This window comes from Xenopus laevis, chromosome 6L (genome assembly GCF_017654675.1).
Source record: "Xenopus laevis strain J_2021 chromosome 6L, Xenopus_laevis_v10.1, whole genome shotgun sequence".
NCBI lineage: Eukaryota > Metazoa > Chordata > Amphibia > Anura > Pipidae > Xenopus > Xenopus laevis.
Window position 1 is genome coordinate 84059426 of NC_054381.1, and position 15681 is coordinate 84075106.

Genomic DNA, 15681 nt, shown 5'->3' on the forward strand with positions numbered 1-15681 from the left:
AGTCTGTTTTTTTTTTGGGTCGAATAGTCCATATTCAGGCTAATTTGAATCGTTCAAACCAAATTAATAGCACATTCTATCGAATTCGATTCAAAGTTTTTCCCAAAAAAACCCTTAGATTTTTCAGAGTCCACCAATTGACTCCAAATAGGTTCTAAGAGGTCCCCCATAGGCTAAAACAGCAATTCAGCAGGTTTTAGATGGAGAAAGGTCACATCGAATTTTTAAAGAGACAGTACATGATAAATTTCGATTTTCAAATTTTCGAATTTTTTTCAAATTCAAATAGAATTTGGACTATTCCCTAGTGTTGCACAGATAATTCAAGAACTATATAAATATTTGTGTTCTCCCCATTACATGAAGGTATGTAATGGGGAGAATACTTCTCAAGCAGTATTAGAAAGAGGTTAGTGGACAACTGGAGTTTCTTTGGCCACTCCCTTGCTAACCTCAGAAGAGCTGGAAACAATTGAAAGTATTGTATGTCAAGTATATCTTTTGCGTATGTAAGGAAAACTATCTTCTACTCTTCCATTCACAGTTCTACCAGCTGGTCGTGGGGATCAGTTTGTAATATAATATGTGCCTTTCTACCAGCTGGTCGTGGGGATCAGTTTTGTAATATAATATGTGCCTTTCAGTGTATAACAGAAGACCACAAACTTCTGTTATACAGGTATTGGTCCAACAATTATGCAGAGGTAGGCTCCCGTACAGGAGCACAAACTTGCAATTGGTGATTATTGGATGGCAAGTGAGGAGACTGTTCTGCCGTATTGGGGAGGCCACAGGCAGTATCTCATTTATGTTTCACTGGTATAATTGTTAAGTTGTTAAGTTTATCTTAAGCAGGTATAGTGCCTTCTGTGCTTAAAAAAATTAGAGTGGATAGCTATTGATCATCTTAAATTGGTGGTGGAGAAAGAGACTGCACCTAGTTTTTTTTGGTGGGAGCCATGTACCCCCACAACCATTAAACTTCTTTTTAAAAATCAAGTTCATAATGGTTAAAAACATTAACCCTTTGAAGTTCTGAGATGTTTGTGAATTATTAATTGAAATACAGTGAAACAAAGTAGAAACAATCGTTTACAGATTTCACAGTTTAAGTAATTTGTGAAAAGCCATTAAAGCAAAGCTTTCGAATTAGGAAAAAATAATTAACTAATTATATAGCATATCAGTCAAAATTTGAATTTCAAAATGAATGTGTTTTGCAGCATATAAATAAGAAATGCAATACCTTTCCCACATACTGTGGTTCAGAACCCATATATTCTTCAAGCACGAAAAACTGATTCCATACCCAGCCCCGTTTAACTCGCTGAGCAGCTGATCTTCGTCCTGGCATTGTAATAATAGCATTTTCTCTCTGCTTCAGTGATGAAATCTGTGGTGGCTCTTGTGACTGCAATGGTGTTAAAAGACCTCCATCAAAAAAGAACCAGAGAAGCAGCGATAAGGAGTTCCTTGTTAGCATTGGAAAAGACTTCCCTACAGCTGGGTAGTTACAATTCCAATACGTGTAGCAAAGTTCTAGGATCCAGCTTTGAACTTTTTTACCTTCACCATGCAACATGGACTTTTACTGTGGTAATGTACAATGATATATTACTTCTCCAGCTGACAACTTTGCCGTCACATTTATATCCATTCCTGGGTGCCTGTAATCAGCAAATTTATACTGTAAGAACTACAAATAAATATGATTTTTTTAATTTTATAAACACTTTTGACAAATATTAAGGTTATGTTGTAGTAATAAAAATGATAAGTGCATCAACTACCAGTTACATCAAATTTACAAGTATTTCCTACATTTTGTGCATTTCTTATACATTTCTTTGATTCTATTAACTTATTTGCCAGTTGAAAATTGTTTCCAAAACCTAACACTAAAATGTATATATTTGATTAAAACAAAATAACATGTTCATAAATCTTGATATATTATATGATTCAACACAGAGCATATTTCAGAAATATTATTGGGGTTATGTAATAAAAAGCACCAAGTTTTCCCAGGTGCAGTAACCTATACCAACCGAACAGCAGATATCATTTAGTCACCTGGTTAAAAGAAAGTATCTTTATTGGTTGTTATGCGTTACTGCACCTGGGCAAACATAGTGCTGTTTATTATAGAAATATTATTCATTATTATATGGTGTAAGAAAGTAATTTAAGGGCAGTGCTTGTTCAGATCCATTAATCCAAACTGGTAAACATGTATTCATCTGCAGCAGTTGAAATGATAAAATAAACCATCAGGGGGACAACGTTTTACTGTAGTAAAGCAGATATCTGAATCACTAAAACCCTTGAGCAGCTATACAAGTGCTTAGCTGTAGCCTGCAAGCTGGTTTTTTTTATTTGAAAAGTCTAAAACTCAAGATGTAAGTTAAACTATTAAAAAGTACACTAAAGCTATGTTCTTCATGAAATACAAAAATTTATATTTTAAAACTTAAGTGGGGAAATGCAATAATATATTTTCAAATATATGTGTTATTTGTTTATACAGAAAGGGGAGAACAAGCTGTTTATAACAAAAGGCAAATTAAACCACACACATCTGAACAGCAGGTTAAATGTAAAATGCAAAATACTTTCTAGAAATAATTGTGCTTCATTGTATGTGAAATAAAATATATGACAATTAAGTCTGTGCAATGTTCAAAACATAACCATAAAGATTTTATGAGCCAAATCATGACAACTCCATAATAAGATCCCAATTACAATAAATGAACCCAATAAAAGTCTGAATAATATGGTATTAATGTTCATTCCAAAATAATACTTTGTCAGCCACATTCAACTTGAAACAGCATTTTATAAACTGAGATTAAGCTAATGTCATTTTTCCACACATGCATCATTAATTGCTGGACATATAATCCAGTGAAAACAAATGTCCTGTGCGTGCAGAATTGTTGGTTGATTAATATTCAACAAATTAAACGGACAAAGTTTGCAGTTGCTCTTTGTGGTTTGATGACTACGGTTACTGTACCTTGATCTTTCTGATTTCTATGATAAGTCTTATTTTATTTGAATTATGATATTATTATTTCAAATTAGCGTATGCAAGCACTGCTTCTGGATATGTTCATATCTGTTTGAAGTAAAGCTAGGCATGGTGCAGCCTAGCATTAAACCAAATTCTGAAAAAAGAAACATATTTCCACCCCATTAAAGTGAAAAGCACTGACCAAAGGCTGAGACTTGAATGACATGTTAATAGCCAATGAGTAGGCTAGTCACTCCTTGTATTTTAACCTCCCAGGCCATAAAATGATACCTTATATTCATGTTATTAACAAGGAAGAAAGATGCATATATAAAAAGACAGGTATATTTGTTAGCAGAGAGCTGGTCTGAACTGCATGTGCAGCTTCTCTGTAAGTGAGGACATACACACCATCTTCTGTGTGAACAGTAACTTTATAGAACTCAGCATAACATTTTAGCAGAACATGTCTGCAACAGGAACTTTTCACAGAGAGCATAAACAGGAAGAGGAAGAAGAGAATCACACAGGGTTGCAGGTCAAACATGACATCACATTGCTAAGCAACAATAGACCCTTCCTGCATTAAGTAACATCACTTGAACAATCTCTGTCTGTTGTTTTCCAACACCCCTTCTCAACAGTATGGAGATTATTCCACAAGTTTCATTCTTTCAATCAGTTTCTCAAAATGATCCTTGGGTAATGGTTTGGTTAATGTGTCTGCCACCATAGTCTCTGTTGGACAGTACTGCAATTCAATGATGCCCTGATCTTGAGAGTCCCTCAAAAAGTGATATTTCACATCAATGTGTTTAGAACGCTGGTTCACCTTTTCTGTTTGTGACAACTTAATGCATCCTTGGTTGTCTTCCAAGAGTAGGGTTGGTTTGTGTATGTCCATACCCAAGTCCATCAAGAATTGATGTAACCAGATAACTTCTTGACAAGCTTGTGTTAAGGCAATATATTCAGCTTCTGTTGATGATAAGGCTACTAAAAATCTTGTAGTTGACTTGCGATCTTTTACATCACCTGCCCAGTTTGCATCAACATAACCAGTTAACTTTGCTATGTGTACTGCTGGTAATTTCAACTTCTCATTGATAATCCCCTTCAGGTATTTTATGATACACTTTACCACATTCTAATCACAATGTGATGGAGCTGAAACTTTTCTGCAAAGTATTCCTACTACTGCTGCAATGTATGGTCTTGTCACTGTCGCTATGAACAACAATTGCCAATAAACTTTCGATATTGGTGGTTGTCTGTCAACAATCGCTCACCATTCTCACCTTTATTTTAAGTAGGAAACTTAAATCCTCATCTTTCTCAATTTGTATTCCAAAAATCCTTCATTTCATAGTTTGCCTTTAGTCTTTGAACAATATCATCACTGTTCCCTTCTTGCTCATAACAGACTAGCACATCATCCACATAGATCAATACATATATCCATCTGTTGGGTTCTTTCGTACTGTAAAGACATGGATCTGCCTTGCTTCTGGAAAATCTTCCATGTAAAAGAACTTGTTTTATTTTTTTCATTCCAGGCTCTGGCAGTTTTTTTAAGTCCATATAGGGCCTTCTGAAGCTTGCATACCAAATCTATGGTTTCTGGATTCACAAAACCAGGTGGTTGTTCCATGTATAGGTCTTAATCAATTTCACCATAAAGAAATGCAGTTTTCAGATCTAGGTGTCTTACTTGCATACCTTTGCTGGCTGCCATACAAAAGAGTGTTCTCACAGTTGTATGTTTCACTACTGTAGCAAAGGTGTCATCATAGTCCTGACCAAATTTTTGTGAGTACCCTTTGGTGACTAATCTAGCCCTGTAAAGCTCAACATCTCCATTTGCATTGTATTTCACTTTAAATATCCACTTACAACCTATTGCTTTGTGACCCTGAGGTAACTGAGTCAAAGTCCATGTTTCATTTTTGTTCAAGGAATCAATTTCCTCTTGTGCTGAAACTTGCCATTTTTTGGCTTCACTTTTTGGTAGCTGATTGATCTCTTCCCAGGAGTTTGGTTCAAATATTTATTGTGTGTAAGCTTTTTAAGAGTATCTGGGAGCTGGTATCCCTTTTGTGATGTGGGTTGACTTTCGCAGTTCAGTTTCCTCTGTGACATTTGGTTGTTGAGGTGTACTTTGTGAATTTTCCATCATGTGCTTCATACAGTCACCTCTTTTGGCAAGTGGTTCTACCCCTCCTGTCACAGCCACTGTTGTTGTTTCTTCAGAGGATTCAGGTATCATGGTTTTTGATAAGGAAGACTCATCAAAATATACGCTGTGGCTTACTGTCACTTTGCAGGTTTAGGATTTAGAACTCTATAAGCTTTACTTTGCTCACTGTATCCAACCAATACACCTTCTGTAGCTCTGTCTCCCAGTTTGTGGCATTTTTCACTTGGAAAATAACAAAATCTGGAACTTGCCCTATGGCAAGGTATTCTAGATATAGAATCAGTAATTGAGGCCTTGCCCCCAAAAGACAAAGCAGAATAATTTACCATATGTATATATATATATATATATATATATATATATATATATATATATATATATATATATATATATATATACACATACATTTTCAAAAGAACCAGCACTCCCATATATAAAAAAAATATTTGTTTTTATTTCTGTTGCATTTAAAAGCAAATATTTTTTTATATATGGGAGTGCTGGTTCTTTTGAAAATTTCGATATATATATCTTAACCGTGCACCCCAGCTGGATAAGCTACAATAGTGTGCCTTGGAGTGCGGATACTCATTGGACCGTGATAGTAATAATAGTAATAGATTGTAGTAATAATGAACAGAAGATCAGCACACTCTATAATATTCAGGTGAAAACAAGTGTTGATTTATTCACACATCTTATCCGATGTTTAGACCTTGAGAAAGGTCCCCATGTGGGACCGAAACGTCGGATAAGATGTGTGAATAAATCAACACTTGTTTTCACCTGAATATTACAGACTGTGCTGATCTTCTGTTCATTATATATATATATATATATATATATATATATATATATATATATATATATATATATATATATATATATATATATATATATGCAAAGGAGACTGCACTCCAAGGACTTTTATGAGTGGAAAAAAATAAAGTGGTTTTATTTCAGTTTATTTTTTTCCACTCATAAAAGTCCTGCGGTCTCTTTTGCTAATTGTATATAATAATATTTGTTGACCTGCACCCAGGCAGTTGTAATGCAAGCATTGTGAGTTCACAAGGTTTATATAAAAGACTAGTCAGTCTAGTTTATCAATGAGAGTGGAAGACATAAGGAAGCTTAGCTGAATAAATGAAACTTGTGAAATATATTAATATATGAAATATGAAACTTAGAAAATATCACAGGGTAATAATATGATAACAGTATCCCTATATAAATATAGGCACAGTATATATAAATATATGAAATGTGAAACTCTAATAAGACTCTAATAAGAGCCACATACACATACATTTATACACTTTTTAAAGCTGTACACACATGCATACACAAACACACACACACTTAAAGGTTTTTTATGTCTATTATTTTATCAGTATCCCTCTTGTTATTCCTCTAAAAACTTTTGATTTGCCAGCATGACTATTGGATCAAGCATTCTGACCGCTAACCATGCTGTTGGATCAGCTATTTTGTTATTTCATTTATTTGCCTAATTGTATTATATTTTTGAGATTTTATTGTGGTTTTATGCTTGCATTGCTTCTCCTTACGTTTTTTTCTTAGCATAGTTTGCACTTTAATCATTTGGAGTAGAAACTCATGTTTAGCAATTTTAGATTCATCAGAATGTGTACTTTACAAAAATATGTGGTTTTGCTGGGTCTTTGTACTGTTATGAGGGTCTTGGGACACAGTCGGGGCAAATCGGCAGTCAAGAAAATTCATATGCACTATTTTTATTTGGGGTCTGCACATGCCAGCTGCTTTGGTATATCTATGCATATTGGCCATCAAACTGTTCAGTAGACCATTGGCGTCAATATTTAGGGTGTTTTACAATTGTATGCAAGAAAGTGGGTGAGATAAACGCGGCCAATTGCAATATTTTTAGGCAATTTTCAGAAATATGTACTTTCCAAAAATATACGGTTTTAAGAGGTAACGTTCAGTAAAATCAAAAACTTAATGAATTTGCGTAGTACTGCTCTTTCGCCAGAGTGTGGAGTTGCGACAGAGTCTCTCCTTTGTTAACGTAATTTTCACCAGCGTTAGCCACTTTGCTTTTTAGTAAATTTGCCCTATAGAACTTTCCAAATCAGTTGTGTTCTTGTACATAAAATAAATGATGTTTCTTATATATGTGATTGTATAATGTGAAACATGATTTTTTTAATTTTATTAGACACTTAGAAGCCTATATTTTTTACATAAGTGGAATTACACCAACATTCTATTTTGAAAGCTCAGGTTGTCCTGAAAAAAACAATATATTGTTTCCCTGGGTAAACTAAAAGACGCCCCAGGAAAGGCTCTTAAAGTGAAAAAGTACAAAATGTTCAAAAATGGTCTGGCAATTAAGTACCAAATCAGCCAAATCAGCTGGCAGCGAAAGGGTTAAACATGAGTTAAACACAAGTTTTGTCACTAAAATAATTAAGTATATCTTAGTTGGCATGATGTACAAGGTACTAGTTTTATTAGAAAAAAGGGAATACTTTTTAAAACTTTTAATTTTTGGATGGAATGGAGTTTATAGGAGATGGCCACCCCTTAATAAGAAGCTTTCTGGATAACGGGTTTCCAGATAACAGATCCATACATATATGAATATATGAAATGTGAAACTCTAATATGACACAAAATATCACAGATTAATAATATGATGACAGTATCCATATATAATGGTTTGCATTTTATAAAACTAGTGCAGAAAGTGCAAATGCACTAATTGAACTGGAAGAGCCAAGAACCTAGTTCTTTGATTGCCAAACCTCTTTATTTATATTTTTAGAATTCATTGAGGTCTGGCATGGTGCCAGAGACAAGTGAATTGCTAATGTGGTGCCACTATTCAAAAAGGGATCCTGTTCTCCTCAAAACTACAGGCCACTTACAGTAATTTGACATCAGTGGTAGGAAAGCTTTTCAAAGGTGTATTAAGGAATAAGATACTGAACTTCATTTCAAATAAAACAATGCCTAATAGATCTTGCCAGATTAATCGAATTTCTTTTTCAGAGAAGGTGAGAATGGACCTTGACTCTGGGATGGCAGGGGATTTGATCTACTTGAACATTGCTAAAGCATTTGATACAGTACCACGCAGAAGGTTACTGACTAAATAAAGGAATGTTGGCCTGGAACATAGTATTTGTACTTGAATAGAAAATTGGCTAAAAGATAGATTACCATTTTTTTTATTGGACCAGTGATGTTAGTGGAGTACTGCAGAACTCTGTGCTTGGTTCTTTGCTTTTCAACTTATCTATTATTGACCTGGAGGTGGGCATTGAAGTATTGTTTCTATTTTTGCTGATGATACTAAATTGTGCAGAACTATACAGCAGAGAGAAGTTATACACTAAGGGGGAAATATAATAAAACTCACAAAGAGTAAAACGTTGAGAATAAAAATTTCTCACAATGTTAGGCTTTTATTGCATTGCAGATCTTAATTGCACATTTCAAACCTTTAACACCTGCTCTGGAGTTTCGTTAAATATATTCTTGCAAAAAAACGGTTTGCGGTAGCGTAATTTTATTACATACTGTACACTACAAACATTCACAAAAGCAGTTTAGTCGCAAACTTTGCGAAGAAGTCGGTGAGGTCTTAATCAGTCAAAAATAGAGCAAACATAGTTGCTAATGCTCTCAAGTGTCTTTGCAAAGTTTTTTTGTGCTACAAAACATATTACATTCCCCCTTAAAGGGGACCTGTCACCCTAAGAAATTATTTCAAATTATTTTCTATCATGTTAGTTGAGCAAAATAAACTTTACTTACACTGTATTTATTATTTACATTTTGTTTCCTTCTGTTTTGGAATTATACAATCACAGCAAGCAGGCAGCTGCCATTTTGTGGACACAGTTATTAAGGAAAATTCTGTATCACCCCAAAATCTTGTGTATGAACCAGAATGAGGGACCTAATGTCCATGTGCAAAAAGTAAAGTAGTAACCTCCGCTGTATGCTGGCAAATGCACGGAGTTTGTCAGGTAAAATGGGAGACCTAGAATTAATTGCATGCTCTAAAAATTATGATATAATTGGTATCACTGAGACCTGGTGGAATGAAACATGTGACTGGATTGTGAATTTAAATGGTTACACCCTTTTTAGGAGGGACAGAGGGATTAAAAAGGGTGGAGGAGTGTGTTTGTATGTAAAGCCTGAATTAAAGCCATGCGCTAAAGAAACAACAATAGCTGGCACTGGTGAGGGTGTAGAATAACTCTGGGTAGAGATTTTGACTGGGCAAAATGTAACAAAAAGAATTATCATTGGTGTATGCTATAAACCACCTCGTATAAGTGTCAAGTATGAAGCCCAGCTACTCTTGCAGATACAAGCGGCTTCACAGCTGGGTCAAGTTGTTGCTATGGGAGACTTCAATTATCCAGACATTGACTGGGGTAATGGGGATGCTAAGACAGAAAAAGCTAGTAGGTTTGTAAATATGCTGAGCTTTTTATTCCAGCTCGTTCAAGAACCTACTAGGAATAACTCTCTTTTGGACCTTGTAATAACTAATAATACTGAACTCATCTCTAACATTTGTGTGGGTGAGCATTTAGGGAATAGTGATCATAACATGCTCTCCTTTGAGATTCTGTTGCAGAAGCAATTCTATAAAGGAGTAACTAAAACACTTTGACAGTATAAGGGCATCTCTGCAACATATTAAGTGGGAAATGCTTTTCACAGGGTTAAACACAGAACAAAAATGGGAAATGCTGCTTAATAAATATACTTGTCAGTATATTCCACTTGTAAGCAAGGAACGTTGTTGCAAAGCAAAACCTTTTTGGTTTAATAGAAGCGTTGGTGTTGAGGTGGGTAAGAAAAGACGTGCTTTTAAGTTAGCTGGTACAGCCGAAACATTTATAAGGTACAAGGAGGCCAATAAATCATGCAAAGAAGCTATAAGGCAAGCTAAAATTGATATAGAAAAGGATATTGCAGCAAGCAGTAAAAAAAATTATTTTTTAAATATGTTAATAGTAAAAAAATGAAGCAGGAAGGGGTGGGACCCTTACTATCAGAGGGGGGTCAGCTGGTTGATGAAAACAAAATAAAAGCGCAGATTCTGAACTCATATTTTTCATCTGTCTACACAAATGAGGAACCAGTAAGTGAAGGTTTCCTTCTTAACAGTACCAATTCTAGTAATACAACCAATGAAGCATGGTTCACACATGATGAAATTCAAAAGAGACTAGAACATGTTAAGATTAACAAAGGTCCGGGGCCAGATGGTATTCATCCAAGGGTAATTAGCGAGCTTAGCTCTGTGATTGCTAAACCTCTTTACCTAATTTTTCAGGATTCATTGAGATCTGGCATAGTGCCGAGAGACTGACAAATTGCTAACGTGGTGCCTCTATTCAAAAAAGGATCCCGTTCTCAGTCTCAAAACTATAGGCCAGTTAGTCTGACGTCAGTGGTAGGAAAGCTTTTCGAAGGGTTAATAAAGGATAAGATACTGGACTTCATAGCAAATCATAATACTATGAGTTTGTGCCAGCATGGTTTTATGCGTAATAGATCTTGCCAGACTAACTTAATTTCTTTTTATGAGAAGGTAAGTAGAGACCTCGATTCTGGGATGGCAGGGGATGTGATTTACTTAGACTTTGCTAAAGCATTTGATACAGTGCCACACAAAAGGTTACTGGTTAAATTAAGGAATGTTGGCCTGGAACTTAGTATTTGTACCTGGATAGAGAACTGGCTAAAAGATAGACTACAAAGAGTGGTGGTAAATGGAACATTTTCTAATTGGATCAGTGTTGTTAGTGGAGTACCGCAGAGCTCTGTTTCAACTTGTTTATTAATGACCTGGAGGTGGGAATTGAAAGTACTGTTTCTATTTTTGCAGATGATACTTAATTGTGCAGAACTATAGGTTCCATGCAGGATGCTGCCACTTTGCAGAGTGATTTGTCTAAATTGGAAAACTGGGCAGCAAACTGGAAAATGAGGTTCAATGTTGATAAATGCAAGGTTATGCACTTTAGCAAAAATAATATAAATGCAAGTTATACACTACATGGCAGTGTGTTGGCAGTTTCCTTAAATGAGAAGGATCTAGGGGTCTTTGTAGATAACACGCTGTCTAATTCTGGGCAGTGGCATTCTGTGGTTACTAAAGCAAATAAAGTTCTGGCTTGCATAAAAAAGGGCATTAACTCAAGAGATGAAAACATAATTATGCCTCTTTATAGGTCCTTGGTGAGGCCTCATCTGGAGTATGCAGTGCAGTTTTGGACTCCAGTCCTTAAGAGGGATATAAATGAGCTGGAGAGCTTGCAGAGATGTGCAACTAAATTGGTTAGAGGGATGGAAGACTTAAATTATGAGGGTAGACTGTCAAGGTTGAGTTTGTTTTCTCTGGAAAAAAGGCGCTTGCGAGGGGACATGATTACACTTTACAAGTACATTAGAGGACATTATAGACAAATAGCATGGGACCTTTTTTACCCATAAAGTGGATCACCGTACCAGAGGCCACCTCTTTAGACTAGAAGAAAAGAACTTTCATTTGAAGCAACGTAGGGGGTTCTTCACAGTCAGGACAGTGAGGTTGTGGAATGCACTGCCGCGTGATGTTGTGATGGCTGATTCAGTTAATGCCTTCAAGAATGGCTTGGATGATTTTTTGGACAGACATAATATCAAAGGCTATTGTGATACTAAGCTCTATAGTTAGTACAGGTATGGGTATATAGAATTTAATTAAAAGTAGGGAGGGGTATTTGTATGGATGCTGGGTTTTCATTTGGAGGGGTTGAACTTGATGGACTTTGTCTTTTTTCAACCCAATTTAACTATGTAACTATGTAACTACGTATGTAACTATGTGCAGTGTCGTACACAATTATAGAGCCTGAGGAGGGAAGGGAGAATGTGAGGAGAGCAGTGACGTCTAGGAAGTGCTGAATGGAAAGTGAAAGTAATTGACTGCCCCTCCTCTATGCCATGGGCATAGAGGCGGGGCAGGTAATATTTGATTGACAGTTAAGATATTTAAACACCTTTATTACAGGTATGGATGTTTCAATGAAAACATTTTTTGGGGTTCCATATTAATTTGGAAAGCAAAGCAGTTTTTTATGTGTAGGTGACAGGTCCACTTTATGGGGGTTATTTACTAAAATGCAAGTTTATCTCCCATTTACGAATTTAAATAATTTATCAATAATTCTTCTTGAAAAAGTCAGATCGAAAAAATTGAGCACCAATTCGAAACGACTGATTTATTCTCCGAAAACTTGACTTTATTGAATTTTCTAAATTATCGTACAAACATCATTGTGGACCGCAATGTGAAAAAACATCTTCAGGGACATCTGCCATTGACTTCTACATCACCTTGACAGGTTTGAGATGGAGTATTTTCAGATTTGGATATTTAGCAACTTTGGGGTATAATAAATCTTAAAAACCTCTAGTTTTTTTCCTCTAAAAAAATCGAGTTTTACCCTTAAAAACCAGAACAATTTGAGGTTTAATAAATAGGCGCCAAAATAACAGTGTAGTTCCTTAACTGAGAAAGATCTAAGGTTTTTGTAGATAAAAAGTTGTCTAATTCCAGACAGTTTGTTGAACTTGATTGACTTTTCAACCTTATTTAACTATGATCCAACACCCAGCTACAAAATATCCCCTACCCTTGAAAATAACCAGAAACCTTCAGAAACCAATTAGCTGGCCATTTACTTTATTTAGTTTGTATTTTTATCCCTGTCAGTCTTGTGACCATGTGACTGAACCAGGATCAGCTTATGGCTATTCATTGCCACCTTTAAGCTACCCCAAATGCAGAGCAAACATGCAAAAGATCTTTTGCATGCCCCCTACCAAAGGTAAAATTCTGTACAACATTATTCTGTTTAATCCTGAAGGAATATTTTCAATATCATCAACACCACAACATCTATCATTTTACATGCAGCTTTCTGAATGCTTTTTATGCAGTGGGGGTTTTAAAGGAGAACTAAAGCTTAACTGAAAAAGTAGGGTAGAACTATTGTACATTATGTTTGAGCTTCTATTACCAGCCCAAGGCAACAATAGCCCTTTAGCAGAAAAGATCTGTGCCTCCAAAGGTGCCCCTGTAGCTCCCCACTTAGATACAGTATATATTATAAATGTCACAATATAAGACTAAGGCTGATTAGTAAATAATTATTGATACATAGCAACTAATGATGGGCAAATAAATTTGCCAGACACCAATTCGCTGCAAAGCTTCGCGTTTTGCCACAAGCAAATTAATTAGCCAAATTGCAGTGACGATTCTACAGTGAAAAACCCACCGCATTAAAAAAAAATCGTTGCATGCATGAAAAATTTTCAAGCATCAATATTGTTCAGCTGCCCATTGACTTCATTGCATTTCACAAATTTTTCACCATTTCGCGAAGTTCAGCACAGATTCACCCATCAATAATAGCAACTCAAAAACCAACACACAACAACATCAGCTCAAAATTGAGCTTCTCAACAGCTGCTCAAAGCACAATGAATATGTGTATTGCAGACACTAACAAAATCTAAGATGGGAAACTCCTGTGACAACTTTGAAGGCCTGGATCATTACTGCTACAGAGATGCTGAACCGTTAGGTTGCATAAAAAATTTAAGTATAAAAAATCTGTCATTTGTAGCCATATTAATTTTTAAAGTTTAGTTCACCTTTAAGAACATCTTCAAAGGATACTTTGCAGAAATTGAAAATGTTTGTGGTATTATATGTAAAAATGCTATTACTGCACATTGTTTATGTATAGTACTGGTTTCTAAATGTAGTTTATTTTGTTTATTAAATATATTTCAAGAAATATTGTATATGACGCTTGTATAGTTAAATATATTTCAAGACATTTTGAGTGTTCTATAGTTTTATATGATTAAACAATGGAAGCAGATTTAGTATTGCTGTATTGACTGCACACATGTTTATGCTCATTGCAAAATGTGAAAATCACTTTTCCTTACAGGAAGCTCCATTTGTTTCAGTAGATAGAGTTCCAGCAAAAACACAATTTTATCTGCTGTACTGGCAAGGCCAAGAGTTCTGTATGTACTTTACTACTTGAGAGCTCAGTAGAAGCTATGGGAAAGTGATGCTGCTAAAGCAGATTATGGACAATTGCCTATTAATAGAAAACATGAAAATGCATGCTCAAGATACAAATAATTTTTGATCGTTAAAAAAAATCTTTATATTTCTGAGTATATAGCATGCAATACCACTGTGACAGATTTTAGTTCAGATGCAATAAAATATCAAATAAATGTTGTGACTATTACATAGCTACATAGTTCGTTACATAGTTAAAGGTTGAAGTCCATGAAGTTCAACCCCTCCAAATGAAAACCCAGCATCCATACACACACCCCTCCATACTTTTTGCACATACATTATATATACCCATATCTATACTAACTATAGAGTTTAGTATCACAGTAGCCTTTGATATTATGTCTGTCCAAGGAATCATCCAAGCCACTCTTAAAGGCATTAACAGAATCAGCCATTACAACTAGTGATTTATTCGCCAGGTGTGAATTCACAGTGAATTTCCACATTTATTTTCATGTATTTTTGACACTGGTGACAATTCCTACACCTGTGACAATTAAAGGTGCCCATTGACTTTAATGCGCTTCTGAATTGACGGCGGCAGTGGAATTGTCGTCAACGTCAAAATTCGCGTTTCGTAGATTTTCCGCTGTTTTTTTGGTGAATCGAAACTGGAGAAATTTGCGAATTTTCAGCGAGAAATTTGGGCATCACTGATCACAACATCACCCGGAAGTGCATTCCACAACCTCAGTCCTCACTGTGAAGAAACACCTATGTTACTTCAAATGAAGGCTGGCTTCTGTTACGGTGATCATCTTTATGAAAAAAAAAAAAAAAAAGTTCCCCTGCTATTTGTCTGTAATGTTCTCTAATGTACTTGTAAAGTGTAATCATGTCCCCTTGCAAGCACCTTTTTTTCAGAGAAAACAACCCCAACCTTGACAGTCTACCCTCATAATTTAAGTCTTCCTTCCCTCTAACCAGTTTAGTTGCACGTCTCTGCACTCTCTCCAGCTCATTTATATCCCTCTTAAGGACTGGAGTCCAAAACTGAACTGCATACTCCAGATGAAGCCTTACCCAGGGACCTATAAAGAGGCATAATTATGTTTTCATCCCTTGAGTTAATGCCCTTTTTTATGCAAGACAGAACTTTATTTGCTTTAGTAGCCACAGCTTGACACTGCCCGGAATTAGACAACATGCTATCTACAAAAACCCCTAGCACACTGTCATTTAGTGTATAACTTGCATTTATATTATTTTTGCCAAAGTGCATAACCTTGCGTTATCAACATTGAACCTCATTTTCCAGTTTGCTGCCCAGTTCCCCAACTTAGACAAATCACT

The 15681-nt window shown here is 35.5% G+C and overlaps 1 protein-coding gene across 3 annotated transcripts in view; it reads right to left on the reverse strand.

Annotated features, from left to right (window-relative positions):
- Positions 1-15681, reverse strand: part of cdh12.L (cadherin 12, type 2 (N-cadherin 2) L homeolog) — a 579800-nt gene that overhangs the window by 211508 nt on the left and 352611 nt on the right. For all 3 annotated transcript variants that reach the window (XM_041566243.1, XM_041566242.1, XM_018266856.2), the window contains one exon: positions 1247-1667. In XM_041566243.1, coding sequence (XP_041422177.1) covers positions 1247-1582 — 336 coding nt within the window. In that variant the 5' untranslated portion in view covers positions 1583-1667. The remainder of the gene's footprint in view (positions 1-1246; positions 1668-15681) is intronic.